This window comes from Spea bombifrons, chromosome 3, assembly GCF_027358695.1.
Source record: "Spea bombifrons isolate aSpeBom1 chromosome 3, aSpeBom1.2.pri, whole genome shotgun sequence".
Lineage (NCBI taxonomy): Eukaryota > Metazoa > Chordata > Amphibia > Anura > Pelobatidae > Spea > Spea bombifrons.
Genome location: NC_071089.1, coordinates 65,995,699 through 66,022,852, shown reverse-complemented (window position 1 = coordinate 66,022,852; position 27,154 = coordinate 65,995,699). Strand labels below are relative to the sequence as shown.

Here is a 27,154-nt window from a genome sequence, read left to right as displayed (position 1 = left end):
AAAGCTCTTATAAGACATTTTAGACGTATGTAAGTTTTGTCTAGTAGGGAGTTCACGTGTTTTAAACACATCTGATTGAAATTCAAATCCATAAAAAAATAGTTATATTGAAAAAAAAAAGAAACACAAATGAGCAGCAGAATAAAGTTTTACAATATCACACACATAGCTCCATTATTATTATTATTATTATTATTATTATTATTATTGGAGCTCCATTAGGGAGTTTTTTTGTACATTTTTTTCTATTACAGAGGTAACTAATAGGTGTGACACTTGTGGTGTGTGTTTAATACTGCAAACCCAGATCAGTTTTAGGCACGCAGCATGAATCAGAGGCGCCAGTGTCAATGTTGCTTTACTCTCTGGACATGTTACATTAGTTATTCGGATGACATGGGCTGCTATGCACAGAAGCACGACAGACTGGCAGTATCTGGCCTGCTAACCCTATTAGGGACTACAGCCAGCTGCGGCTGGGGTATCGTCAATGTTGCCAGTTCATGAAGGTCTCTTCAGTACTGGCAATAAAGAGACCTGGTGTGGAGCCTGAGATTCAAGCAAATCAAAGACACAGCTCTGAAGAGACCAGTCACACAACACCACACAGATGGGAGACTGGGTCACAGGAAGAACATGTCTGAAAAACAAGTACAAAAACCTCTCGGCATTATGTACTTGCAGATTAAAAACCAAGAAAAGAAATATGTAAGAGCACGCAGAAGTAATATTTGTGTTTGTGCTATTGCTAAACCCCAAAGCAAGTAAGATTATATATATGCCAATTACATCTTGATTATATCGTCTTCACCGAGATTGAACTAACATCCTCTCAACATTAATTACCAACCACTGATTAACTGTTTGAGTTTAGGGAGGGTGAGCACACTCTGACTGGTCTAAATTCATTTTACAATAATGATTTTTATTATTGAATTCCCCACACACCATTAGTGACATGATCACTATATTTGTGTAATATGGAGAGTAAAACCAATGAACATTAGATTTTATACTTGTGGATAACTGCATGCCAATTCATCCCCTGCTTTGGCATAGGGCACATAACTCAACCCTGTTGGCTACCATCCACTATAATACCACACCAGTCTGCTAAGTACAGGCCATCAAGCCAAAGAACAAAGGGGGCCTGCAAGGTGTTTCACATAGGAATACTGTACAGTGTAAGAGGAGACTAGGTGGAATGACTGATTTCATATAATGAATATATATTATCTAGGCCATGGAATAACAATGTTATTTAATAAAAGACATTTAGAAGGGAATCGACAGACCAAGTTAGTGGAGAATACTGACCCACGTATACACAACACTTATCTGAAGCACCTTGGATGAAATGTTATATGTTCTTGTTGCTGTGGAGGACAGTGATCACTTGGTACTGAACGAGGGTGGTAATGGACTGATAGGAATTAGGAGCAGGTACAGCTTTAAGTTAATGAGTTATGTAAGTCAATTAATACTACAATTAGCACTTCTACTAACTTTTCAAACTGTGAGCCTAGTTTTCCAGTACTTTAAATGGTACTATTGGGTGTTCTTACAGCTTGTGTGTGTGTTGCCTTGCACAGGTTTATCTGTTGCTATATATAAATACGTTTGTCAGCAGACTCAAAATTAAAATTTAACCCTTAGGAGTTTAGCTGCAAGAGCATGAGAAGAGCCCAATTTATTAGCCTTTTTTTTTTTTTTAAACTTGCGCTACCTACTGATCCTCTCGTGACCTGTACTAAATGAGTACCAATGAAGCACTAATGCTTGGCAGCAAAACCTCTTAAGAGAACAAAACAGCCCACTTTCTCAGTAAGAACTGCATCTGTGGGCCTGCAGAGCACATAATTAGCTGGGTGATTTAAGTGATTAGCCATCTTCAGCCCTGTTTTCTTGAAAGAATTAAATAGAGCCTTACAAGCTCTATGAACTCTGCACACAAGCTATGTAAAATGTTTTCCATGACTAGAAGCTTTGGTAACTCAATCATTTCATTCTATGCATATTTTCCTAAATGTTGAGATGAATATTTCTAGTGGTGCTTAAAATAAGTGTGTATATTAAAAGTGAGACAGAAACAAACAGCTTGCCAGCAAGTTCACCTTAATACTAGAGAACCAAGTAGTAAAGAATAGATCAAAAACAGGGAAAAGAAAAAACGTTGGTGCGCTAAGCTAGTCTCAGGCTCAAATAATACAAATGTATAATGTGAGGCCTACCAATGTAGGAGGTGAGAGTAGGTTCTCACCCTATTGAGAGTGTGCCTTGATGTGGCAGGTGAGCTTAATTATGCTTTGGCCAATTCATATAACCAAAACCTCTCATTTATATTATGTTTATATATTTGTTGCCAACTTTATTAAGGTGAGAAGCACAGACAGTATTTTGTTTTTAGATCAAAAACACCCTACTGGTTGGCTTCAGCCTCAACCAATGATACATACATCAGTATGTGTTAAGTTTTAGCTGTTTTTCTCAAATTCAAATTATAATAAATAAAGTTTATTATTATTATTATTATTATTATTATACAAGATCAGGACCACTCCAGAAAAATACGGTATATACTATTGTCAAGACTATTTTAATGCAATGTTATTGTTTCTGCATTTAGGAAGTTCTTCGGTTTCTGAATAAAGGTAAAACAACAGAGGAAAAAATAATAATAACGCAAAATGTCCTTACTTTTGACAAAGTTGGCTAAAGAGCACTTTGGGAGAGATGGGTTCTCTCCCAGCCTCTTTCATACTGTGCAGGAATAAGAACACTGCAGATGTCAAAGGGCCAGGACTTGAGACACTGATTTCCAGAGGTTCCTAAAAGAGAAATGCAAAAAAGGTGCAATTAGTGTCATTTGGCCACTGTAAATTATCATTAATAATTGGTGTTACTTCCAGTGATGGCCAATACAAATTTACTGTAAAACGTAAGCAAATAGTATAAGCCACCATGTTTAGTCACTATCTTTCTTAGAATAAGAATAAAAACTACGGTTTGCTTAAATAGTCTATTAGTCCGTATACAAAACACAGGGCTCTGAAAACTGCTAAATACCGTATTGGTCCCAATATAGGCCACACTTTTTCCCCACACATGCAGTTCTGGGCGGCGGGCGGGTGCTTTTTTGTCTTTTGGATTCAGGTCCCTCGGCAGCTGGTGGATGTCTGCGCGATGCGCGTAGACAACCTCCCCTGCCGGCACTTCCGCCGGCTTTCTATAACAGAGCACCGGCGTGACATAACCTTCCAGTGCTCCACCATAGAAGCCCTGGAGGAAGTGCCGGTAACGGAGGTTGTAACTGCGTAATAGATACCAAAAATGTTAAAATACATGTATTCCTGTTTATTAGGTAAAATACTGTTTTACCATTCCACTAATGTGTATTTTTTATGGTATATATTGGTGCAAATTTGGACACAACTGTTCTTAAGCAGTGATATCCAACATGATGTTAATAGACTGTTTGGGACAACAAACATTCATCAATTTGTAATAGCAGGGGGACGCTGGAGATCTGTAATCCAATAAGCCTGAAAATGAACTGGTGGTCTAGCACCTCCCAGCTACTGTCCTTAGTGTCTTCATTAGATGCCAGCTATGGACCTAGTCTCAAAAAAATATGTGGAACCAATTTACCACACAGATCAGAAACTCAGGCGTGATTCCAATGCAATTTACATTGGGCATCCACAAGTCTGAGGCAGCAAGTACCGGTATTATTGAACTGAAGGGATGGCAAGTGTCCTTGCACACAAAACTTTATTTGGGCCATCATGCAACTATATAGCTATGCACAACATATGCAACATAAAATCAGGAACTCACCAGTCCAATGTCAGCATTTTGACCAATATTCATATTTGTGCCCTTTTCCTTCATTTCATTTAGAGCTTCATTGAGCATGTGTGTTTGTGCCAGGTTCTGAAAATAATGACATCTGGTCAGAGAAGTACTCACCATACAGTACTTGTCTCCAGTTTCCAAGGGATAGCTAATGAAATGCTCAAGGACCCTCTAGTGCATCATATATATATATATATATATATATATATATATATATATATATATATATATATATATATATATATATTACACACACACACATATACACATTTATATGTATTTTAAAACCACTCCATTAACTTGCATGTCATGAGTTGTATGCTTTTCTGGTGAATGAATAGCCAGACTGGTCATGTATGGTTCTCTTATATTTTACATATATTTTTAAAAAAAAAATCAAAACAACTACTCATTAATTAGAGATTCTAGAAAAATACAATTTCACAGTGAGGTTATTAAGAGATTTCCCGTAATGAATGTAATCAACGATACCCATGTGTGGTAGATATATATCTTTCGGAGGTTCGCACTAATTGAGCACTTTGGCTACCACTTGAACCTTGAAACACATCACAAACCTGACTGCAGTAGCTCACCAAAATAACACATGACTAATTGGACAGTTATCCCGGATTAAAACCTATAATCACAAAATGAGCCTTGCTAAACATGCTTTATTCAACAAAAAAGGAATTTGTATACTTTTGTTAGACATCAGAATATACAATGTGTCCCTTTTTTCTGAAATGGCTTTAGAAAAGCCTGATTACTATTATCAGTTATTATTATTATTTGGTGATTTAATGACCTCATATGCCACAGCGCTGTACATTGGAAACATTGCTCCTTCTGATTAAGTATACAGAGGAACTGGAGAAATCTCACTGATATAACTATGCATTATCCAGGGCTAGACAATCTTTCACTGCAGTAAAAGTTCAATGAGTTGGGCCTTTATAATGAAAAAGGAAGTCAAGGGGATCTATTCACTATATAGAGAGTTCACAGGAGAGTGTGCAAGATTTAAACTCCTTGACTTCACTATACATTATGATGGTCCAATCCCTGGGAGCTCCTGCCGCAGGGAGATATTGGCTGCCCCTGTATAATGTATAACTAAATCAGTGAGCTTTCTCCAGTCTGTTGACACATTAAATCATACAATATGCAAGACAAGCTCGGCCCTGCTTGCTTGAGAAACTCGGCAGTGCTGACCCATAGTTGGCGTTATTCACTAAAAGAAGAGTTGTCTTAAGAGTTGTGGTCTGAACCTTCTCACTTCACTATTCAGTACGAAGGGACAAGACCAGAAATGTTCTCCATGGCTATTCATTATGGATGGTGAAGCTGGCCCTGTATAATTCATACGTCAATGTCTACATAGGTTTTGAAGAAATCTCTCTGATTTAATTATACATTATACAGGGATAGCCAATCTCTTTTTTCAAATAATCAGCTTTGAGGCTTCATATGTACTTATTGCTTCATATTGAAGTAGGAAGAAAATACTTAGAGATGTCATGTATTTTTCTCCACAAGGAGAAAACGAATGGGGGGAGTTTTGCTAACAATATCATAACACTATAAATTAAAATGATGACTAAATGAAAAATAGAAAAATAAAATAGTAAATAATCGCATTTTCACCTGAAGAAAGGTTCTCCAGTAGGCATTTATTGGTATTCATGGAAACAGAAAAATATCATTCAAGTAGAAATGGGAGTAAATAAAATGTTAAAAAGTGATTTTGCCTCTCATTTCTCCTGAAAGGTAAGAATTATAGTGGATTTCACTGTAGAAGTTTAATAATAGAGTGGCCATGCATGCTTTTATTCCTTTAACTTTTATATAGATGCACAGTGTTTACCTGCATGACAGCATTAAAGAAGCAAGTGTTGCCTAAATTGTTAATTCCTTTCACTAGTATTGATGTGTTGTGAATAATGCCTTTTCCTTTCTGATTTCCACCGTTTTCCTCTCGTAGTCTAATAACCTTTGTTGAAAATCCTGCAACATGAAACACACATTCAGTAAAACATATTTCTACCAGTCCTTTGATCTTTTATATTAGTTATAGAAGTCCTTAGACCTGAAGATCAGCAGAGAACAAAATCACCCCCCTTCTACATTATATTACATTTTATTTATACAGCATCAGCGGATTCCAGAGCACTAATCGGGGAGAATGAAATTTAACAATAACATAAAAATTTATAACGTAATACACATGTTAAGACATACTAGGGCAGAAAAAGAAAACTCCACTCTTGCAAGCTTACAATATACCGTATTGGCTCGGATATAGGCCGCACCCTAAAAGTTTGGTGCTTTTTTAAAGAAAAAGTTTTTTTCTTTAAGAAAGCACCAAAAAAAAACATGCTGCCACTCTGCCCCCCCGAGATATGCTGCCACTGTCCTCCCCCCCCGAGATATGTTGCCACTGTCCTCCCCTCCGAGATATGCTGCCACTGTCCCCCCCGAGATATGCTGCCACTGTCCCCCCCCGAGATATGCTGCCACTGTCCCCCCCCGAGATATGCTGCCACTGTCCTCCTCCTCCACCCCCCTAGATATGCTGACACTGTCCTCCTCCTCCTCCACCCCCCTAGATATGCTGACACTGTCCTCCCCCCCCCCGACTTACCAGAGCAGACTCCTGGGTGTCTTGCGGGGCAGGCGGGGAACATCTACGCAATACGCGTATACAACTTCCGGTGCCGCCACTCAGCGGATGTGCCGGCACCGGAAGTTGTATACGCGTATTGCGTAGATGTCCCCCGCCGGCCCTGCAAGACACCCGGGAATCTGCTCTGGTAAGTCTTGGGGGCGGACGGTCACCGGCTGCGGCGATGCGGGTAAACAACCTCCGCTGCCAGGACATCTGCACGATGTACTTTAACAATCCCCCCGTGGGAATTCCCGGCAAGGGAGATTGTTAAAGCACATCGTGCAGACGTGCCGGCAGCGGAGGCTGTTTACCCGCATCGCTGCAGCCGGTGACCGTCCGCACGATGCGCTTAAACAACCTCCCGTGCCGGCACCCCCCCCCGTGGAAAGTGCCGGCAGGGGAGGCTGTCTGAGCATATCAGAGAGTAGGATGCAGGTCCCCTGCACCGCTGCGGGGGATCTGTATCCTAACCCCGCTGCCTGACCGGCGCCCGGGACTGCATGTCCCGGGCGTCGGGCGCTAGACCCCGAATATAGGCCGCACCCCCACTTTACACCCCCACTTTAAAGACTTAAAGTGGGGGGAAAGTGCGGCCTATATTCGAGCCAATACGGTATTACGAGATCGAGAAGGAATAAGTCAGAAGGTGAGGGACTGCTTGGGGGATGATTACATTACATTATAACAAGGGTGATATGCAGAAAAGGCTTTCCCTCCCCCCACAAAATGTGGGTATTTGAAAGATGACTTGTTGGCTTCTCTTGAGTTTTAGCAATAGGATAAGAAAATTAGTCTGGCAGAGCTGTTCAGCATGGTTTGGTGAAAAGTGGGAGAGGAGAAGGACAGTAAGTAGACAGTTGTCATACTACCGATTGCATATCACAAAGAAATTGTGAAAAATGCTTTGAAAAATACCCCTCCTCCTATATTCGAGGTCATGTTACAATCAGACCTCAAACAGAGGTCTGACTATCCAACTAAGATCCAGATCCCCCGCAGCGCTGCAGCAGCCGGCAGTAATGGCCAGCAGCAGCAGAGGTTGTCAGCCCACAGACATCCCCCGGGTCCAAGAGAGGAGGATCCCCCGCAGCGCTGCAGGAGACCTGGATCTCCTCTCTGGCAGCCGGTAAACGTGACCTTCCGGTGCTCAGTATCTGGAAATCCCGGGTAGCAGCGGAGGTTGTCTGCATGCATCACGCAGACGTCCACCGGCTGCCCCCACTTGACAACAAGGCACATGTCAAGGGATGCATCGGTAAGTCGGGGGGGAATAAGGCATATCAGGAGTGCAGAGTGGCATATAGGGGGTATAAGGCATATGAGGGGACAGAGTGGCATATAGGGGGGTATAAGGCATATCTGGGGGGCAGAAAAGGAAATTAAAAAATGCATTTTTCTCAATCATAGTTTATTATTAAATATGAAAAAATCGTTTACATGTGAATTAGTATTTTCTAGTAAAACTTTTTTCTTATAGTGTAGTCTTATAGCCAAGCTTTTTTTTTTTTTACTAAATTAATATTCACATTGGGGGGGGTCGTCTTATAATCATTATAATTGAGCAAATACGGTATTTTTCTAGGCTATGTGAGAAGTACACATTCTCCTATCAACCATCTTCTTGATTAATAGTCATGAAATACCCCCCCCCCAGAAAATAATGTTTCCTAGCCTAAAAGTTCAGTTTAAGGGCATCAAAAGAAATGTTTACCTCTCACTGTTGGATTTAACAAATAGCAAGCATATAACTCATCTGACCTGATATTTAAAATAGGTTAAATATATGTGTGTGTTTGGCTTATACAGCACATCCAACAACTGGCTGGAAAACATCTGTTGAACCAGATGACAATATGTTTTTACAATTGCCATTAGCAAGCTAATTATGTAGCCAGATGTAATCAACTTGATAACATTACCATATGTTTACAAATTACAATATAAGACTTTAGCTCTATAAAGAGGGTGCAACAACAAATCAATGCAATATGCATTATTTCTCTCTCAAAATGCAAAGCAGCCTTTTTTGTCCTGTAACGAAAATCTTGACTTTCCTATGATTACAACTGCAAAATATAATTTCTAAATGCACTCATATTTTGTTGCTTGTTCTAAATATCTCAACAAATTTTACAGATAGTGTCTGTCCTCAATGTCATTCTACAGGAGTGGATCTCATCAAAATTGTCAATTAAAAAGTCCAGATGGATGAGGTACAATAAGTGAAACCTATAACCAGTAACGTGTCTCATATATTTTTAAAAAAATATATGAATAAAAATAGAGGGATCATTAATGTCTAGCCTGGAGGAAGCACGGAAACTTAATATCCACAGTTTAGTCTCAAATTCCTGTGCCAACTTCCACAATGTGGCAGCCTTCGCATTAAAGATGAGCATTAGTGACATTTCCAGAGTTTAAAAATATTGATTAATACTGCATGTCAATGCAAATGAGTTATGGACTTAATAAATGCCAAGAAAGGTGATTCTGCAATCTAGATTTCTGACATATGAGCTCACATATTTGTATTAATGAGTTAAAGACTGGCGTCTCATTAAAGAGTTCTAAGCAATATAGTGCGGGCCAATTTACGTTAATGGAATGTTTATGCCAAAAGGTTGTTCTACAGAGCAGCGGCCTGGAGATCTCCTCCACGGGGAGCTCCTTGTTCTTTTCCTACATGATCCAGAAAAAAATAATTACGTTTCCAAAAACTCTAATTAAAGAGAAACAAAACGAGAAGTCGCACATAATATTTTCCGGTACGCTGATCAGACAAAGCTGCCCAGGCATATTTTCCAAGTTGAAGATGCATCTGCAGGATATGTGGAAACATGCTCCTATGCTGGAACAGAATATAAGTCAAGCCTGGTGTGGATATTGGATATTCTTAACAAAGACAATAAAAAAAAAGACTAGAGAATATGAAATGGCTATTATCTTCTTAAAAAACACACACACAGAATAATTGGACTAGATAATATAAAGTCCTAAAGTCATTAGACTTCTTCAGTAGTTGTGAATATTATTTTTTAAAGAAGAAAAATCTTAATCAAATCAATATTTGGCATAACCACCTTTTGCTTTCAAAACAGAATCAATTCTTCTTGGTGTACATGCACACAAGGATCTCGGCAGGTAGGATGTTCCATACATCTTGGAGAACTAATCACAGTTCTGTTGATTTAGGTAGCCTCAGTTGCTTCACTCCTTCCCAGATAGACTAGATAATGTTGAGATCAGGGCTGTATGGGGGCCATACCATCACCTCAAGGACTCTTTGTTCTTTACACTAAAGATAGTGTTTAATGACTATATGTTGCAGAATAAATCTGGGGCCAATCAGATTCCTCCCTGATTCTACTGCATGATGGATAAGTATCTGCCTGTACTTCTCAGCAAGGAGGAGACCCTTCATTCTGACCAAATCTCCAACTCCATTTATAGAAATACAACCAAAAACTTGCAAGGAAGCTCCACCATGCCTTACTGTTGCCTGCAAACACTCATTCTTGTACTGCTCTCCAGCCATTCGGCGAACACACTGCCTTTGGCTGCAGCCAAATACTTCTAATGTTGATTCATCAGTCCAGAGCACTTGCTGCCATTTTTTCTGCACTCAAGTTCCTGTGTTTTGCCGTCAATGCAGCAGATGGGTGTTCCAGGGTCCTACTGTTTTCTGACAATGCTGAGCTGATGTCACTGCTGGACATCTTCTTATTGCGAAAGGAAGTAATCACAACGCATATTTTATCTGCTGCACTAGGTTTCTTTGGCTGACCACTGTGACTACGGTTCTCAACATTGCCTGTTGGTGCTTCTTCAAAAGAGCTTGGACAGAACATCTGGAAACCCTTTGAAATTTCTGCCTGGGAGAGACCTTGCCGATGTAGCATAAAACTACCTTGTATCTTGTTGCTGTGCTCATTCTTGCCATGGTGTATGACTTGACATTAAACTGGCTTCGGCAACCTCATCTTGTTTCAGTTAATTATTGTGTTTTAACCTATTTATTAAATTGATTATCATTAGCATGTGTTTGGTATAATTGTTTAATCATACATCTAACTATATGTCTACAAAATCCCTCACTTTGTGTGTTTCTAGAAGAATGAATCCTGTTTTGAAGGCAAAGAGTGGTCACAACAAATATTGATTTGATTTAATTCTTTTGCTCACTCACTTTGCTTTTTGTCATATTATAAAGATCCTATCAACATGTCTAATTTTAAAAGCATTCTTACACTACAGCATTTTACATACCTCCCTAAAACTTTTGCAAAGTATTGTAGATCCTAAGACAGTAATAGTTATGAGAAACAACTTAAATATAAGTCTTGTATGTTTCATGAATCTAACATTGTATTGTGTGGCTAAACATAGCACAGATGTGATATGTGAACAATATAAATATGGCTGACATATGAACAAGGAGAAACAATATGAATATAAGATTTCAGCATTTTCTTACATTAGGTTTAAAGTAACTAGGGCTCATCTTTGAACATTTCCTATTGTTCTAAGCTCTTTTTCAGTTACTTGTAAAGCAGAGTCTGAGTTACTTCTTATAAATCATATAGTTGGCACTGTTTTCCAGTCATTAACTCGTAAGCTCATAAACAATCTAACTAAATTGTTACATTTTAGCTACTGTTGCGTCCATAACTCTTAGAAAGTGCTGCATTAGATGTCATCAGATTCTCCTCTCGGACAATATAGGAGCAAAATTAAGCAGTGAAAGTTTAAAGACTAGGGTCTTGTTGGGAATAAAGTCATTGGGAGGGTAATAATAATATATATGTATTATAATGAATATAGAAATTCAACTTATTATTAAATTAATTCATTCAAATTGCTTTGATTAATAATAGTTTCATTCCCAAAACTACATTTGTACTTCAATGTGTAAATGCAGTTCCTGATATCCACGTATGAAAGCATCTATCAATACAAGCTGTTTAATTCTTTCTTTAAAGAACAGTAATAGACGCGTATAAGCGTGTGAGAAGTAATATGTGATTAAGAACTGTATTTCCGTATACACAGTTGTTGCCTTTCTTCATCAGCATTTCTAAACATCTGGGAGAAGCATCTTAAAGTAAACAATGTTCAGATGCCATCTGGACAAAACTGCGGGCAAAAATGAAATCCGAAGCATATGGAAAAGCAGATTTTTCTCTTCCCTGCAGCAGTACAGGATGACAAATGTCAGACTTAGATCTGAGCACGCTTCACTGTGCTATGCTTTGCAGCACCACCTGGCTCTCCTTGCCTGGCCACCAAATATGGACAGCACTGTCACAACGGACCATGTCTGCAGGGGAAACTCAATCAACGCATTTCACTTCATGGTTAAATGGCAGCTTCACACAAGTACCATCATCCCATTTGTCTTCCCTGATGTGCGAATATATTCAAGAGACAAATATATTCGTGTTTTTGCAGAGCAAAACTACAAAAGGAAAGCAGAGAATTAACCTCTAAATATTGATTTGGACATTTTTGGGCCTATTTTTTCCAAACCAGTGGAGGTTCATACCAAATAGCAATCACTTGCTTCTATGTGAGTTGAGCTATTGATTTTGGTGGACTCTCAAATTGTCAAAAACATAAAATAAATAAATAATAATAAGGAACACATACTGATTTGCATGCAGTAATATGAATTAGAGTCCATGCAAATTTGACTTAAATATGAATGTTACTTAAAGTGGAAGCTGGAAAGGCCACTTCTTAATAAACCTGAATGCATTTCATCTGTCTTGCACTTACAACATAATATTTAACTCTGTGCACCTGTCTTTTCTTCAAAATCTGTAAACTAAGTTTGATCTCTACATTAGTGTGAGTTCCAAGAATAATTTAAATACCATAGAACAACTGGACCATTACCCCTTAAAGATGCTGTTCCACTTAGACATCCATTACACTCTTTAGTATGCTAAGCAAATACACCTTAGTAGATTTGCCACTTCTGAATGTTTAATCACCTAAACACAACATAGAAATTAGTATTTGCATTTGTGTCAGTTAACAAGTGTTCCTTGTTCAAGAGTACTAGAAATGCTGCATTTTCAATGCTACATTTAGTTATAAAAGTGATAAATTCAGCAGAGCATGCTGAACAGCAAATTTAAAGTTATAGAAAGCTCTTACACTTTTGTGAGAAGATTCACTTAGTTGTTTTAATACTATAATTAAAAATGTAAGTACCGTATTTTCTCGATTATAAGACAAGGTTTTTTTCAGAGCAAATGCTCTGAAAAATACCCCTCGTCTTGTAATCGGGGTCGTCTTATAATCAGACCTCAAATAGGTCTGACTATGAGACGACTAAGATCCAGATCCCCCGCAGCTGCAGGGGACCTGGATCCTCCTGTCCCCCCCTCCCGCCCCACTTACCGGTACTTCTGAGTCCCTGGTGTGTAGCTGGGGCAGCGTGTAGATGTGGCTAGCAGCGGGGGTTGTCTGCGTCCATCGCGCAGACCTTCCCCGGCTGTCAGAGATCAGAGTTCCCCGCACCGGTGCAGGGAACTCTGATCTCTGAGAGTCGGGGAAGGTCTGCACGATGGACGCAGACAACCCCCGCTGCTAGCCACGCCACTCTGCCTCCAGAAATACCTTTTTAATCCTCTATACGCCACTCTGTCTCCTGAATGCCTTAAACCTCCCTATATGCCACTCTTCCCCATAATATGCCTTTTAACCCTCTAAATGCCAGAGTGGCATATAGGGGTATAAGGCATTTCTGGAGGCAGAGTGGCACATAGGGGGTCAAAAAGCATATCATGGGGCACAGTGGCATATAGGGTTAAAAGGCATATCATGGGGCATAGTGGCATTTAGAGGGTTAAAAGACATATCATGGGGCACAGTGGCATATAGGGTTAAAAGGCATATCATGGGGCACAGTGGCATATAGGGGGTATAAGGCATTTCTGGGGCAGATGTGCATAACTGGGGGGCAGGCTGGAAAATAGAAGGAATAAAAACCTTTTTTCTCAATCATAGCTTTTATTAAAAAAAAATAGTTTAGATGAATTAACATTTACTGGTAACACTTTTTTTCCTATAGGGTCGTCTTATATTCAGGCTTTTTCTTTTTTTTCCTAAATTAATATTCAGATTTGGGGGGTCGTCTTATAATCGAGCAAATACGGTATATGAAAAGGTTGGGGGGGGGATATATAAATGTAAAACATCGAACTCCTACAATTATGTGCAAAACCACATTTGGTCGTACGATAACTGGACTTTGTAACAACGTCAATTTAAATGACACCCAGTTTCAGCTTTGTAATCTACATGAGTTGTAGTTAGAAAAAAGTTAATGAAATTCTCTTTCATCTTAAAAAAAAATATTTATCCAAAGCCTTTGTTTGCAAGTCTTTTCACAGTGCCGTATTTTTATTTATTTTCTAAAAAAATAATAATAATAGTAATCTTTGTTCCAGATACTGTATGTGCAACCTCTGCCTCAAGGTCAAACCACTTGCTATTGAACACATCTCTGGAGATGTTCAGCTGAAGGCCTCCGTAAAAAGGGCGCAGTTAATAGAATTCTTTTCTGAGACCTTCTCTTCTTGTGCAGTATTATACAGCACTACTAACTCTTCAGACATTCCAATTAAAATAAAAAATGTACTTCATTTTATGGTACACAATGGTACACAATAAACCTACCCGAAAACCTAACTGTTGGAGTTAAAATAAATACATTACAAAAAACCATACTACAACAGGAACAATATTTACCTCATACAACCCTCTACAGTTATACAGACAATATAAGCCCAGCTTTATATCGTTTTTTAGCCTAGAGTCTATTGCCTAAGCAAAAATAATTCACTGTGCTTTTTTTCTTTTAGATTGTTATGCCCTAAACATTACAGATATATGGAAACGTGTATGGGAGAGAAAATGAGAGAGTTTCCTATCTTCTTTTTCCTCAACTTCGAATACAACAACAACAAAAAAAAAGAGGAAGTGTCACAAAGTCATATTTCAACAAAAACTAGGTTTAAAACCCACAGCTGGAAGAGATGCTATATGCATTTCAGGCAACAAATTGCAAAAAAAAAATATGGCTCTTGAAATGTCCAACTGGCTCCCAACACGCCATTGTTCTGTCCTGCTTAAGAGAACTGAATAAGAATTATCATCTTGTGTTTCCGATGAATAGTACAAGTGTCCAGCAGTGTGAAAGAAGTAACATATGGTGCTTCGACGGGATGGTGTCCATGACAAAAGCAAATACATGAATATGATGTTAGATTGACAATAGGACTTTTGAGGCATGTTTCTCAGGTAACCCACTTGCCTGACGAGTGAGAGCTTCAATGTAAACACACAAAGGCTGCCAAGGATATTAGAATTACACCTGCCACTCCCTGAAAGGCTCTTAACCTTTTCTACAACAACTTTCTGGGTGGCTCTCCCTAGAAAGCAATCTTGCTTTATTCGTCTAGTGTGTCAGAAATGCGTCCTCTCTCAGACGTGGTATGTATGGCTTGGTGGGCCCAGCAGCCCACAGGATCAGCTGCGAGATGCTCACAGCTGCAAGCATTCTTTTGGGAACCCAGCGTACGTCTTTATCCCTGCCGCTTAATGTAATTACGGAAGTCTTTCATGCAGCAGTAATGTCATTTGCACATTTTTACAGTGAAGGCACATTTTTCGTAGACACCCGAATGAAAATCAGAATCCTAGCTCTTACATTATTTCAACTTCTATAGAAAAAACACTTTGCTTAGTTCAAGAGCATGAAAAGCGATAAAAATATCTAACCTACATTTAATGGATAATAAACAAAATGTAAATCAATCCACAGGAAGTATAATATCCGGACCTTGTTGAACAATTCCTTAAGTAAAATACATACTGGTAAATTACCAGTGAGAAGCATTAATTGCATTAGAAAAATATACAAAACATCAAACAAGTCATTCTTGTTAAAGTGCAAGATTTTAATATAATTGAAAAGAAATGAAGACATGTTGCTTCCATGATACAGTACTTTCTCTTCAATGTTTTAATCCCTGTGACTGACATATTGAGCATTATTAAACATGTTAATGTTCTGCATGATAACATTGTGAATATCCTAATTATTTAAAATGATATTAAATAGCTGTCATAGTATAGAGAACCCAAATATGATAATTATTGATTAAATCATCTTAATCCTCAAACCAGCTGCACCATACTTTAGTAGTAACTAAAACATAAAAAGACACTCGTGCCTTCCTCAATACTTGCCAAACATAAGGCCTTTATCCCATTATATGTGATTCCTCCTCATTTCTTTATGGTATCATTCGTGGAATGATGACATGCTCTCAAAACACCTAACCAGACCTACAGAGTTGTAAAGCATCCAACTAAATAAAAGTGCTAATCTTATTTAATCCATATTTACTAAAGACATATCCCTACATTTTTGGGGTTATGCTTAAAAAAGTGATTCTGGTGTAAAGACAATCCATCAAGATGTGCTTATTTACCTATAACCCCCATGTAATGGATTAAAAAACAGTGGAGCAAAGCTTTAAAGAAAAAAAAGACACAATTTGTAAAAATTCATTAGTTGCTATAAAGATAACAGCACTTATCACATTTTCCACAGGAACCAATATTTGTATGTAACCTCCATATCATTACCAGAAAGAGGTTTATTGGTCCTCATAAGATACAGACATATGTACTTGAAGGTTTGACTGTCTACAGGAATAGGGTATAAAATATATTTAATCCACACTTTTAGGACAGATAGCATCAGTTGAATATAGGCTCTGTTCTCTTTTGCAGTTTTATCTACATTATTTTTATATCTTGACATAACTTAGATGATACAGTATAATGTATTGTTATATCGTTAAGACTGGAAGTCACCTCATCTAAGTTTTTATTATGCAGAGCTTTAAATTATTTCAAGTCACCGGACCTATTGACTATGACAAATTACTAGTTACCTGGTCAGCTTCTTTGGTGGGTTTTAAATTGACAACTTCTAACAACAGTAACAAATATTCCTTCTCTTCAATGGCTTGATTTTAGTTTGAATTTAATTACAAGAAAACTTTAATGTGCTTTAAAGTGTACCCTGCTTATATTTTCCAAAACCTTAAGCTACAAATAGGGTAAAGCTTAATCGCTTTCCAATTGCATCTACTTAGTAATACATTAAAATTACAATTTCACCAGCACACAATTAACTGCATGATGTAAAGTAATCAACATAGTCATAGGGGTCGATACATTTGGTTTGGGTCTAGGAGCCAGCAAAATAAGTTAGGAGACAGTTCCCCAATCATGTTTTTATTTTCTTGGCTCCCAGGGTTTGTCGAGCCTTGCCATACACTAACATACATTTGAACACTGTAACACCATATAGTAACAGACACACTAACATCCTATGCCCAATAACGCCTTACAGTTTCACACACACATTAACATACACCGCACATGTAGACACATGCTAACACCATACACCAATACACACACTCTAACACTATATGCTGGCATACACACATGCCATACTGTAACATAACCAACACCATACACGCTAGCACCACACTATTGTGCACAAGCACACACAGGCTAACTATACTATATAAAATTACATACTATGGACACAAACACAATGACTCTGGCACTATACATTTACACACATGCCGACTCACTATACAAATACACACTGATACTACACTATACACACTCACAGACTGACTCCAGCCCTATACATACACACACAGTCTCTGACACTACAGTATACACATACACACTGACTCCAGCACTATACATTTACACACAAACACACTGACTCTAACACTACAGTATACAAACACTGACTCTAGCACTATACATATACACACATAAACGCTGACACTATAGTATATGCCCATACACTACAACCCCTCTGAAATGATTTCTAGTCGCCGCCAGGGTTTGTCAAGCTGTGAGATATATAATTTTTTTATACAAAAGACACACACAGTACTGCACAAAAGTTTTAGGCAAGTGTGAAAAAATGATGTAAAATAAGAATGCTTTCAAAACTATTTTTTTTTATCATTTATGCAAAATGCAAAGTGAATGAACAGGAGGAAAAAATACAACTTATTCTCAGGTATAGTTGAACACAGCTTTTTAAGGAACTCAGCAGATATGTTGTTCCAAACATATTGGAGAAGCAACCACAGTTCTTCTGTGGATTCAGGCAGCCTCAGCTTCCTCTCTCTTCACGTAATCCCAGACAGTTGAGATCAGGGATCTGTGAGGGCTATATTATCACTTTTAGTTCTCTTTGTTCTTCTTTACACTGAAGGTAGGTCTTAATGACTTTGGTTGTATGTTTGGGGTCGTTGTCATGCTGCAGAATAAATTTGGGGCCAATCAGATGCTTCCCTGATGAATATGCATTTTCCAGTACTTGTCACCATTGAGACCATTACTTCTCAACATCGAGACCAAAATCCCCAACTCAATTTGCAGAAATGCAGCCTCAAACTTCACTGTTCCCTAAAAACATGCATTCTTGAGCTAACGGCACTGCTGGACATTTTCAGATTGTAAACATGATGTGTTTTTTATCTGCTGCACTGAATGTCCTTGGCCAGCTACCGCATCTACGGTCCTCAACATTGCTTGTTGTATGTGCTTCTTCAAAAGAGCTTGGAGAAAACATCTGGAAACCCTTGTCTACCTTCAAATTTCTGCCCGGGAGAGACCTTGCTGATGCACACCTTGTGTCTTGTTGTTGTGCTCAGTCTTTTCATGGTCTATGACTTCTGGCATTAAACGCCCTTACCGTGTTAGTGAGCTTGGTTGCTCCTCACTCAGTTTTATTTCTCCTACACAGTTGTTTCATTTTCAGTTAATGATTGTGTTTTAACCTACATATTCAATTGATTATCATTAGCCCGTTTGTTATAACTGTTTATTCATACACCTAACTATATGCCTAGAGAACCCCTGACTTTGTGTAAGTGTTTCTAGAAGAATATATGCTGTTTTGAAGGCAGAGGGTGGTCACTCTAAATATGAATTTGATTTAGATTTTTTTCTTATGTTCATTCACTTTGCATTTTGGTAAACAATAAAAAAAATACATGTCTATTTTTTAAAGCATTCTTACTTTACAGATTAGCTCTGTCGGGTGTTGCAAAGCTCATTAATAATGCATGGATCCTGTTAATGGCTTTCAAACAAACCTTACCTTTCTCAGAGCGAGATGAATGTTTTTGGAGAAAGTCAAGCACCTGAGCAAGTACCTTCTTGTTACAGCGAGTTGAAAGCTGTTCGTCACATTCATAGCACCTAGAAGTGAAATACATTTTACCAACACAAAAAAAAAACTAGAGAAAATGCATTTTAACAAAAAGGTCCGGATACTTGATTAAGAGAACCCTGACCAAAACCCTTACATTTAATTAAAAGAAATGGCAGCCACATAAGTAGCTTTCAATTTTAACTCAAGTGCATCGAAAACTAAAATGCTAAAAGTATGTAGTATTTCAAGACCGCATGTAACAAACATGAAAACTATACATATATACACATACAGCACATACAAAAGTATTGGGACACTTGACCATTGCACCAACAGGGTTATGACATTGCAGTTTAAATACGAAGACATTTATATGTTGCCACAAAGTTGGAAGCATAGCATTGTCGAAAAAGGCCCCCTTCAGCATACCTGGAAAAAAAAAAAAAAAAAAAAAAAAAAAAAGAACCCAGTGTTGTGACCAAGACCTAATATAAGATTCCCTTTAGTTACAAGGTAGGTCTACAAAGCCTCCAAAGGGGAATCTCTGGTAATGCTGCACTGCTCTCTAAGAAGAGTAAGAGAGCAAAACATTTAAAAAAAGAGGAGGAAATGATAATAATCTTTAGTGCAAAAACGTAAACATGATAGAACAATAATGGTGTCCCCCTATTGGCAGAAAATGTTAAAATGTGGCTGCCCACAAAAAAACAATATAAACGTTTGTGGTGGCACATTAAACATGAAAAAAATATTATAGAAGAAAGTGAGTGAACAAAAAAAAGCTCTGGGGGAAGTATGTGGTCATGAAAGGGTTAAACGACGAATGGAGTGGAGTAGTGTACTTACCAAATTACCCAAGTGCTGAGATTGATTCCAATGCAGTGGGGTTCCGAGTGAGACATGCGGACATGCTTCAATGAGTGCTGGCATTCGGAGTTTGCGCCACAGCTCTGCATGCAATTAACAGGCATTAGAGATTATAAAAATATTTACCGACAAATTATAGACATCAGTTTAGAAAAATTACACTGGTATTGCTGACCCATTCCTGTCTTGTTCAAAATGGCTAATGGAAGTGTTTCTTCTTGCTGAAAATCTCATTGGGTTTTTCACTATATCACTGCTTTAATAACTTGGGGACCCACAAACAAAGTTCCTGAATAATACACTGCGCTATTCCATTACACAGTTTAACAAGATTGTCCTTTGCTGTTTTAAACTGGATCTGCCTAAGTTTCCCCCTTTATTTCAGGGAACAATGAAGCAAATGCACTACAAGTGTTTCACTCTTTGCTGTGTTGAACGATGCTGTGAGGGCAAACTACCAGAAATTAACATAATTATAATATTAGACTAAAAGCAAAAAACACCTTACAATGCGGCACTGGATCAATACATCACTCATCTATGCAGAGCACACGGATGGGAATGAAATTACAACTTTGGTTTTACATCTCAGGATATAATAACAATCATCTGTTCCTTAGCAGGTCTTAACCCCTTAATGACAAGACAGTTTCTTTCTCGTAGTACATTTTGGGACAATGGCTCTTAACATTTTTCAGTGTTGCTGTTTAGCTGTGATTTTCTTCTCTCATTTTGTGCACCCACACAAGTTATATATTGGGTATTTTTCAGGAGACAAGCAGGGCTTTCTTTAGATACCATTATTTTTATCATATCATCTAATTTACAAAAAAAAAATTTTTTTTTAAAAAAGGACTTTTTCTCAAGAACTAATGAAAAAACCTGCTAAATAGTTTCTACTATTTGTCCTGAGTTTAGAAATACCCAATGTTTTTATGGTTTTTTTTGCAAGTTATTGGGCAATAATTAGAAGTAGCGTTTTGCTATTTCAAAACCATTTTTTCCCCGAAACTTGGTCATTCTGCCCCCATGTGCTATTTCGGGTCTCTTTGATGCCGGCCAATGCAATTTACCCCATCAAACCATATATTGTTGACTCCCATATTTCAAATGCTGGTTTTGTAACTCTTTTCATGCACTAATTCTACCATCAGCCTTTGTTAAAATTTATGGTAGTAATTTTTTTTTAATTTTTTTGGCACACATTGTACTTCAGGTGTGAATTTACCGCTCCTGATATATGTCACTGTCAAACACCCCAATATGTGTTCAGTAACATCTCCTGAGTGCAGTGATACCCCACATGCATGGGTTTGTTGGGTTATTTGGGAGGTAAAAGTTAGGTTTGTGAGGTCTGCATTTTTTCCCCATTTAGACATCTGGTCAGTCTGTGCCCAAGTCCCATATTTGGGACATCTTTGAAGCCGGGCCAATTCGATTTACCCCATCAAATCATACATTTTTTTAAACTAGGCACCCCATGGGCATTTAAAATGCAAATATTTTAACTCTTTTCATGCAACAAGTTTTGTGAAGCTATAGCGCTAATTGTTGGACTTTTTTGTGTGTATATATATATATATATATATATATATATATATATACACATACACACACAAACTTTTTTGTGACAGTGGGAGATTATTTTGACATGTTACCAATTTTTTACAAATTGTAAAAATAATGCCTCGATCTCCGGGTGAAACACCGGTTCTCCGGGTCAAACCCAGAGAGTTCCCAGGTTTGCTCATATAAACCGAAAATAGGGTCTTGCTCCTGCAACCTGTTAGGAGATTGAGGGGGAGATGAGACAGAAAGTGATCAATGATTTGATTGTTGCTAGAAGTCAGTGGTGTGGAGATCCTAAAGGTGGTCCCTGCCCATCATATCACCATGCTAGCGTTTAAATAACATGATCGCATTTTACCTGATGACCACACTTGAGGCACAGCCAAACATCCGCAGGAGCTACCATTTCTCCATCCACTGTTCTTCTCTCCTTCATGCATTCTGTACACACTGACCAAACATTCTGGGACACTACTTTTTTAACGTGGTTCAAATCCACAGCCTGGCCCACATGATGGCAGGTTAGACCTAAAAAAAAAGAATGTGAATTTTTAGTAAATACAACTCGCATTACTAAAGTTTGTTTCTCTTTGTAAGAACTGAACCAACACATTGATTAACAACTCCTATAGTTGTTTTTCTTCTTCTAGACAGCTAATGTTTAATCTTTGTAGGTTTAAAACTAGCATTTTGTTCCGTCTTCTGATGAGTTGACAACTCTTCTAAGCTTTCAAACTAACTCTGCAATATTTGAAACACTAACAATGTAACCATACCAACAATATCATCAGATGAATCTTCATCTGCTTGCCGAATGGTCCTCTTACTCCTCTTTGATTTCTCTGGAGGTCCCCATGCAGTTGGCTCCTTAACCTTCATCTCTGTACACCTAAAGAAACATTTGAACATAACCTTCAGATGCTGAATAGTACAAAAATGTGTTTATTAGCAATTATACTTCAATGAACGTAAGCATGACAAATCACAGTAACATAATCGCAATAACTTGATCGCATTTTACCTGATGACCTTTGGCTAAAGCAAATGGGTGTCTATCAACAAGACAATGTAGTACTTTAATATGCACTTAACTGAGGTTGAAACTAAAGCCCTACTGCGGTTGCCTTCCTTCTCCATGGCCCAGCAATTCTTGCTACTGATTTGCTGCTTGAAACAGCGAATCAGAGGCAGCGCTTTTCCCCCAGCCCGCAGCTGACAGTAGGTAAGCATAGCACATCTATTTCCTTTTCTCAGGTACTACACTGGATCGTTGGCCAAAAAGCAATAGATAAAAGCAGATTCCACATTTTATTCTTAGTTTGCCAATCGATATTACTAAACAAAATGTTTATGCAAGAATTAAGCAGATGTATTCTTATTTTGGCTATTTTATTTGCTGTAAGACTGTTCCACAAGTCTATTAGTATAGGGTGTTGTCTCTCATATACATCTGGCTTATTATTTGACAGGTACACGATGAACTGTCATTCCACAGCACACATATCATGCTCTGCATTTCAGACTGCATGTGTATGATGGAAGCTGTGCACAGGAACAGCAATACTGTTATTACATATTCCCCTCAATGACAGCTGATCATCTACCTCAATCCAAGCACAGGCAACCTTGAATCACGCCACATAAGTAGCTGAGCATCATGGGACTCGTAGTCCACAACACAGAGTGCCAAAGGATGCCCGTCCTCTCCGAGACGCGGCGTTGCAATAGCATGATAAACGCAATAACACAAATCACATAGGCTGGATTATGTTTCCCCTTACCTAGTGATCTAGTTAAGGTGCACGGCCATCACAGCCTATCACTGTCTCCTTCGCCCGCTACCGCACACAGCACGACCCCCTTCAAACTTCACGTAACGTAATGTACATCTCTAGGGCCCACGTGTTCCGGATTGAAACCGACTACTGCTGTAGCACACACAACTACGGAAGCCTGCAGGTTTCAACGCGTTAAAGTTTGTGGCTATTTTTAGCCGTCGTTCCCTGTAAACATGTCTTTGGCTGGTTTTCCGTCGTGCTCGGTATAATTCTGGCGGTAACTGTTCAGCATTACATGGATAGACAGCTTTTCTTATATATATATATATATATATATATATATATATATATATATATATATATATATATATACTATATTTTATATTGTGTATATAATCAAACAAACGCAGGATGCATGTCTGCGTTGTTTTTATTACATTCTAATTATGCATTGTGTAAAACTTGAATATACTAACAATAGAAGACAATCGACAAAGGCTAATTGGGGGTCAATTAGGTGAAGTGTCTCCCCTCTACCTGAGTAAAGTAGATGAGGGAGGAGGTTGTTGCGTTCCAGACATTTCCGGGTTGTTTACATCCTGCAGGAGGAGGAAGAAGAAGTAAAGTGAGCTGCAGAATGTCTGCGTTATTGAACCGCCTGTGTGTGTCTGTGAGGTTTCTGATTGTTCAGCAGGCCCCCCTTGGCCTCAGGAGAAGCCTACACTCAGGGTTAGGAGCCACCATCAGAAGTACCTGTCTGGGGCCCAGGACCTGCAAACAGGGTGAGGAGCACATAGGCACTATAGCCCTAGCAACTGTATCACGCCCATCTATACTCCCATGTATATGTATCTAGGGTTAGTGTCCTGTTCTGATGACATAAGTATTAAAACCACAGAAACCAAACATTTAAATTTGTATAACTCACGAGTAATTTATGTTGGGAGTCACTACCCCTAAGTCACGTGAAGGTCATGCGAAGCTAGGCCTGAAATTCACCAATGGGCTAGCAACTATTTCACGTTACCCATTCAATATTTTCCACATAAATATCAGTTCTGGTTGGCTGTAGCTCACGCAAGCTCAAGATATTTTGCGATCCACTGTAAAATCTGATTTTAAGTAAATAAGTGCATATTTTACATAATTTATTGTTTTAGGGTATTGTGGGTTTTTTTTTATATGGTTGCTTATATTTTCTAGGATTAGGTGAAAACATTTTCAGTTTTTATTATGAAAATCTACTTCAAATGTATTTACTATTAATGCCATGACAAATTTGTGTCAAGCCAGTGGTTCGGCTGCTCCTTCTATAATCTTTTACTGATTATCCTTTTAAGGGAGGGTAAAGAATGTAGCTAAACAATTTCAGAATGGGGGAGAGGCTGTCCCTGTGGCTCCGTCCTTTTGTGGAAAGTGTACCCAGAGGCCAGAAAATAATAAAAAAAAAAAAATTCAAACTCAATATATAATGTGTAGGTGCATGAAAAATTAAAAACAAGAATCATGGTTAAAGAAAGTGTAAAAATGCCTGGGGTTTTGGGGTGCAGAACACCCTCAGTAAAGAAGTGGGTAAACAACTACAGAGGACAAGAAGGGTACAAAGACATCAATGTTTTTAGTAAAAGGTTGTACAAGGTGTCCGGGTGTGAACATATCTGCCTACTAACCAGCCTCACCAAATTTAAATTCTTTAAAGTACTTTAATATGCATTTTTTATCTTCATTGATCATTAAACTTGGAACTTGTGTTTTTCAGGTCTTTGTTCAAGCTGGTATGTAGCACGTGGTCTTTCTACCAGTCTAGGAAAAACCATCAACTATGAAGAACTGAAAGATCTGTTGGCAGACGAGAGCGTTGTGCTCATAGATGTACGGGAACCATGGGAAGTGAAAGAATATGGCATTATAAAGGGTTCGATAAACATTCCACGTAAGTGCTAGACATGAATTCTGTTTATGGGGACTCAAGCTATGTCATGCTATTGTGCATGAAGGGCATTAATCATGTCTGTTCTATGGTACAGGACCTTTTTTCTGTATCTGATGCCTAGTGGTAGAACAAAACACCTAGCCATGCAGTCTGGATTTACATTCATTCTGAAGAGCTCACTGAATTCAAGTGTGGTACTGTGATTGACTTACTGCAAAGCTGGCATCCTGTTTGTTAAGTTTCATCCCTCAACTGTAAGCGGTATTATTGGAGTGGAAGTGTTTAGGAAGATCACGTAGGCGTATGGTGCGTAAAAGTTGCTAAAACTCTTGATTCCATAGCTGAAGAATTCCAAACTTACACTGGCATTAATATCGGCACAAAAACTGTGCAACGGGAGCTTCAGGTAATGGGTTTTCAAACGTTGGGTCGTGTGGTGTAAAGCATGCACCACTGGGCTCTAGAGCAGTGGTAACGTGTTCTGTAGAGTGACGGATCGCGCTTGTCAGATTGATGAGTCTGGATTTGGAGGATATTGGGAGAACGTTTCCTCCTTGACTGCATTGTGCCGACTGCAAAGTTTGGTGGAGGAGGGATAATGGTATGGGGCTGTTTTTAGGGGGTGGGCTAGGCTTTTTACTTCCATTGAAGGTAAATCGTAATAGTTCCACATACCAAGACTGCGCCCCAGTGCACAAAACAAGAAACATGGTTGGATGAGTTTGGTGTGGAAGAACTTGACTGATCTGCACAGCCCTGACCTCAACCCGTTCGAACAGCTTTGGGATGAACTGAAACAGAGTCTGGCTTTCTCATTCAACATCTGTGCCTGACCTCACAAATGCTGATGAATGAGTGAAAATTCCCACAAAAAAAACTCAAATCTTGTGGAAAACCTTCCCCGTTGTTGTAATGGCCAGGTGTCCCAATACTTTTGTCCATATGGTGTAGGTAATTATAAACAAAAAAAATAAATAGTGTAGACCTTTTGTAGCTTAAATGTATGTCAATCATGAGGGAGTAAACGTGTACGGGAACATACGTATGTTATGTCTAATTGCCGCTGCACGTGACACATTTTTAATTTTCTATTATTGTTTTTGTTTTAGTTGGTGATCTAACAGCTGCATTGCAAATGAGCCCAAATGAATTTCAAGAAAAATATCAGAAGAATATTCCAGATAAATCCAGTAAACTGGTATTTTCATGTCTAGCTGGGATTCGAAGTGAACGGGCCTTAGGTGTAGCAAGCTCTTTAGGATTTAGTAGGTAAGTTATTTAGCATAGTTTATTAAAGAGATGCCATCGTGGCTATCCTTGCTTGGTCATTTAGTGATACTGAATATATTTTCTTTGAGGTGGCTGGTTCATATCAAATGCTATAAATATATAAATACACGATTGGGGTTGTTTGGCAAGCTGTCATGTTTACATTAGTACTATTAAACGTGCCATTCAATCCATTCTGTAATGTAAATTGGAGTCCATTGTCCATGGAATCCAGTGAATTTCAACATGCATTATCTTCCACGATCTGGAGCTAAACAGCAGCTGCCACTAGCAAGTATGTAAGCCGAACGCCCATATAACTCAAAATGCAATCAACTCGGGAGCTGCGTTCAGCTCAATATGAAAACCGAACTCATTGATTTTAGTAGGAATGCAATCAACAAGTTGAGTTTAACTGTGCTACAGATAAGTGTTAGTAGCATTAAAAAAATACTGATTACAGAATTTGTGGGAATGGTTTGGGCATTAAAATAAAGATTCTTATTCTAAAAAGTTACTTTTTGCCATGCAGAACCTTTAATTTTTTTCATGCATACTTAAATCATTCTTTTTCTCCCCTGTCTTTTCAGCATACATAATTATGGAGGTGGCTTTGAGGACTGGAAAAGGCACGAGCAACCCATAAAAAAGTAATGGGTATTTATTAGATATTTTTTCAAACTGATCGTTCTTATGACAGTTTAAGAACTACTGCAAACCCATAGAAAGCAAAGTCGGATTGTGCTTTGCCGGTTTTGATTTCCTGTTTGTGACCAAGATTTACGTAGAACATTGTGTAAGCTTTAAACAGCCGCATGAAGTTTGTGTTGAGGACCAGCGTGAGGCATAAGAGAAATCACATTTTGAATCATAAATTCTAAGTGATCCTATGATAACCTCAATGGTTTCCTCTCCTTTGTATGTTTTATGCATTCTGTAAA

At 38.4% G+C, this 27,154-nt stretch overlaps 2 protein-coding genes across 2 annotated transcripts in view; one reads left to right on the top strand and one right to left on the bottom strand.

The window, feature by feature from the left end:
- The window catches only part of USP45 (ubiquitin specific peptidase 45), a 40,332-nt gene extending 17,188 nt beyond the window's left edge, over positions 1-23,144 (bottom strand). The window contains exons 1-8 of the mRNA XM_053460834.1: positions 23,015-23,144; positions 22,010-22,122; positions 21,592-21,761; positions 19,644-19,747; positions 18,744-18,844; positions 5,723-5,862; positions 3,838-3,933; positions 2,698-2,828 (exon numbers count right to left, since the gene is read on the bottom strand). Coding sequence (XP_053316809.1) covers positions 2,698-2,828; positions 3,838-3,933; positions 5,723-5,862; positions 18,744-18,844; positions 19,644-19,747; positions 21,592-21,761; positions 22,010-22,112 — 845 coding nt within the window. The 5' untranslated portion in view covers positions 22,113-22,122; positions 23,015-23,144. The remainder of the gene's footprint in view (positions 1-2,697; positions 2,829-3,837; positions 3,934-5,722; positions 5,863-18,743; positions 18,845-19,643; positions 19,748-21,591; positions 21,762-22,009; positions 22,123-23,014) is intronic.
- A 436-nt stretch (positions 23,145-23,580) lies between these two features.
- Positions 23,581-26,933, top strand: TSTD3 (thiosulfate sulfurtransferase like domain containing 3). Its single transcript, XM_053460839.1, has 4 exons — positions 23,581-23,793; positions 24,771-24,944; positions 26,054-26,213; positions 26,804-26,933. The coding sequence occupies exons 1-4, from the start codon at positions 23,649-23,651 to the stop codon at positions 26,865-26,867; spliced, it is 543 nt and encodes a 180-aa protein (XP_053316814.1). The 5' UTR covers positions 23,581-23,648; the 3' UTR covers positions 26,868-26,933.
- Positions 26,934-27,154: the final 221 nt, after the last annotated feature.

Bases quoted from the DNA above. Each gene is read 5' to 3' on its own strand.
- TSTD3 (XM_053460839.1), top strand. From the start codon at position 23,649: ATGTCTGCGTTATTGAACCGCCTGTGTGTGTCTGTGAGGTTTCTGATT. The intron at 24,945-26,053 runs GTAAGTGCTAGA...TTTTTGTTTTAG, and splicing joins GGGTTCGATAAACATTCCAC to TTGGTGATCTAACAGCTGCA. The intron at 26,214-26,803 runs GTAAGTTATTTA...CTGTCTTTTCAG, and splicing joins AGCTCTTTAGGATTTAGTAG to CATACATAATTATGGAGGTG.